General features: G+C 45.9%; 1 protein-coding gene across 1 annotated transcript; it reads left to right on the forward strand.

Moving 5' to 3' along the window:
* The first annotated feature begins 643 nt into the window (after positions 1-643).
* On the forward strand, positions 644-1181 carry LOC102858613 (astrocytic phosphoprotein PEA-15-like). The gene is made up of 2 exons (XM_006902402.1): positions 644-942; positions 974-1181. Exons 1-2 carry the CDS (start codon positions 644-646, stop codon positions 1179-1181), a joined length of 507 nt encoding a protein of 168 aa, XP_006902464.1.
* Positions 1182-2136: the final 955 nt, after the last annotated feature.

Genomic DNA, 2136 nt, shown 5'->3' on the forward strand with positions numbered 1-2136 from the left:
TATATTTTTCTCATTCTTTATTATTCCTGGAAAGTTTTCATCTAAATACTTTTTCCACAACTTTTTTTTTCTTTTCTTCTTTCTTCCACAACTTTTACGGTGCCTTTACTTGCTTCTTCCTGTTCTGGGATCCTATTAATGTGCATGTTATTCCTCTTGATGGTGTCCCACATTATTCCTAGGCTTTCTTCTTTTTCCTTCTTTTTTGATTCTGCTTTTTGTTCTAGCAGATCAGTGGTGACAATTCTATTTTCTATTTCACTGGTTCTGTGTTAAATCTCTTCACCTCTGGTTATATGTCCCTCTAACATGTTGCCAGTATCTGAAACACTGGTCCTCATTTATATATGAACTGTGATTTCTTGTTTGGTTTTTTTTTTCCCAGAGTCTCTAATGCTTCATTTTTTTTAAATCTACATTGCTTTGGTTTGTTGTTGGATTTTTTTAAAGTTCCTCTTGGTTTTTCCTTGTCGTGTCCTGTAAATTTTCAAGTTTGTCTTTTACCTGTAGAAAATATTTAATCGGGGCAGCGGCAGCGGCGGCACAAGCGGCGATGTGAGCCAAAGAGCAGGCTCCAGATGCTGGTCAAGAACCAGGGGACCCGGCAGTATCTGCACCCCGAGCGCCAAGCCCCAGAGGCGTCATGGCAGAATACGGGACCCTCCTTCAGGAACTGACCAACAACACCACCCTTGAAGATTTGGAGCAGCTCAAGTCAGCCTGCAAAGAGGACAGCCCCAGTGAGAAAAGTGAGGAGATCACTACAGGCAGTGCCTGGTTTAGTTTCCTGGAGAACCACAACAAGCTGGAAAAAGAAAACCTCTCCTACATTGAGCACATCTTTGAGATCTCCCGTCGTCCTGACTTCCTCACTATGGTGGTTGACTACAGGACTCGTGTGCTGAAGATCTTGGAGGAAGATGAGCTGGACACTAAGCTCATATAAAAGCTCATATAAGCCCATTATATGAACACGTATTCCCAGTGCCAAGAAGTACAAAGACATTATCCGGCGGCCCTCTGAGGAAGAGATCATCAAACTGCCCCCCTCTTCCCCCACCGAAGAAAGCCTGAATAAGGGGAAGGAAGAGGAGGAAGGTTGGATCTTTGTCGGGCCACTCCCCTCCACCATTCTGAGAGGGAGCAAGGGCACCTCCCTCCCTCATCTACCCACTTACTAACCTGGTCCTAATCCCCTTACTGTGCACATGTGTGTGCGTGTGCGCACGCTCTGGCTGTCTGTCTAAATGTCTAGCTCATCTAGTTCCTCCTCCCTACCCAGGGGCTGGGAATCAAGGCGCTGGGGGAGGAGGGTTTAAGTTTCCCCACTCAAAGGACGGTAGGGGGATATTTCTATAAAAATATAAATTGGTCTGTTTCTCCTATTTCCCTTTCCTCCACTCACCACATCTCTAAAATGTGGGAGCAGAAAGGACTTGCATTTTCTTGTAGCAAAGGGCGGAGGTGGGAGTGAGACAGTGAGACGTGGAGAGATGTAAGGAAAACCAGTGTGGATGTCAGGTGAAAAAACCGCCAACCTCCACCTGGAAAAGCATGAAAAGCCAGAGATCAGTGTTTACACCTCTACGAGTGACCAGAAGATTCAAATTTTCAGATGTTTTCAGATTGGAGGACCTAGCCAATAGCAGGTCCCTATTTGTTCCACTCTGGGCTGGGCATGAACAAGGGAAATAATGAAAGAAGACAATGGGATTCTTTCCTAGCCCCAAAAGATCAAACCCAACAGAGCATTCAGCATTATATACGTTTTCACCCCAACCACCTCTATTTTGGATAGACTATGTTGGGAGCATGCACCACTGAGCCAGAGATGGGGATTAGGGCAGGGAGTAAGATCCCATGTCCACTCCTTTATTCCTATTCAGACTGTTGCACACACTGACCCTAAAGCTAAGGAGATTGGGGAATGAGATCTTTAGGTTTTAACCTCAATCCAGCCCTCACTTCCAGGGTCCCAAGGCAGCAAGTGAAGGCAACCTTCCCTCCCTTTCGGGTCTAGAACACCCTTGGGCCAGCAAAAAGGGAAGAAGTTAACTAGTTTTCCTTTGCACTGATTCTCAACCCAATTTAATCCCAGAGGGGATGTGGTAACCCCTCTCCCAATATCCTGGCCCC

The sequence above is a fragment of the Elephantulus edwardii genome, unplaced genomic scaffold (genome assembly GCF_000299155.1).
Source record: "Elephantulus edwardii isolate Elephantulus edwardi_28Jun2011 unplaced genomic scaffold, EleEdw1.0 scaffold00407, whole genome shotgun sequence".
Lineage (NCBI taxonomy): Eukaryota > Metazoa > Chordata > Mammalia > Macroscelidea > Macroscelididae > Elephantulus > Elephantulus edwardii.

Excerpts from the sequence above, each read along its gene's own strand:
- LOC102858613 (XM_006902402.1), top strand. The coding sequence starts at position 644 with ATGGCAGAATACGGGACCCTCCTTCAGGAACTGACCAACAACACCACC. Across the intron at positions 943-973 it reads GAGCTGGACACTAAGCTCAT|ACGTATTCCCAGTGCCAAGA; the intron begins ATAAAAGCTCAT and ends CATTATATGAAC.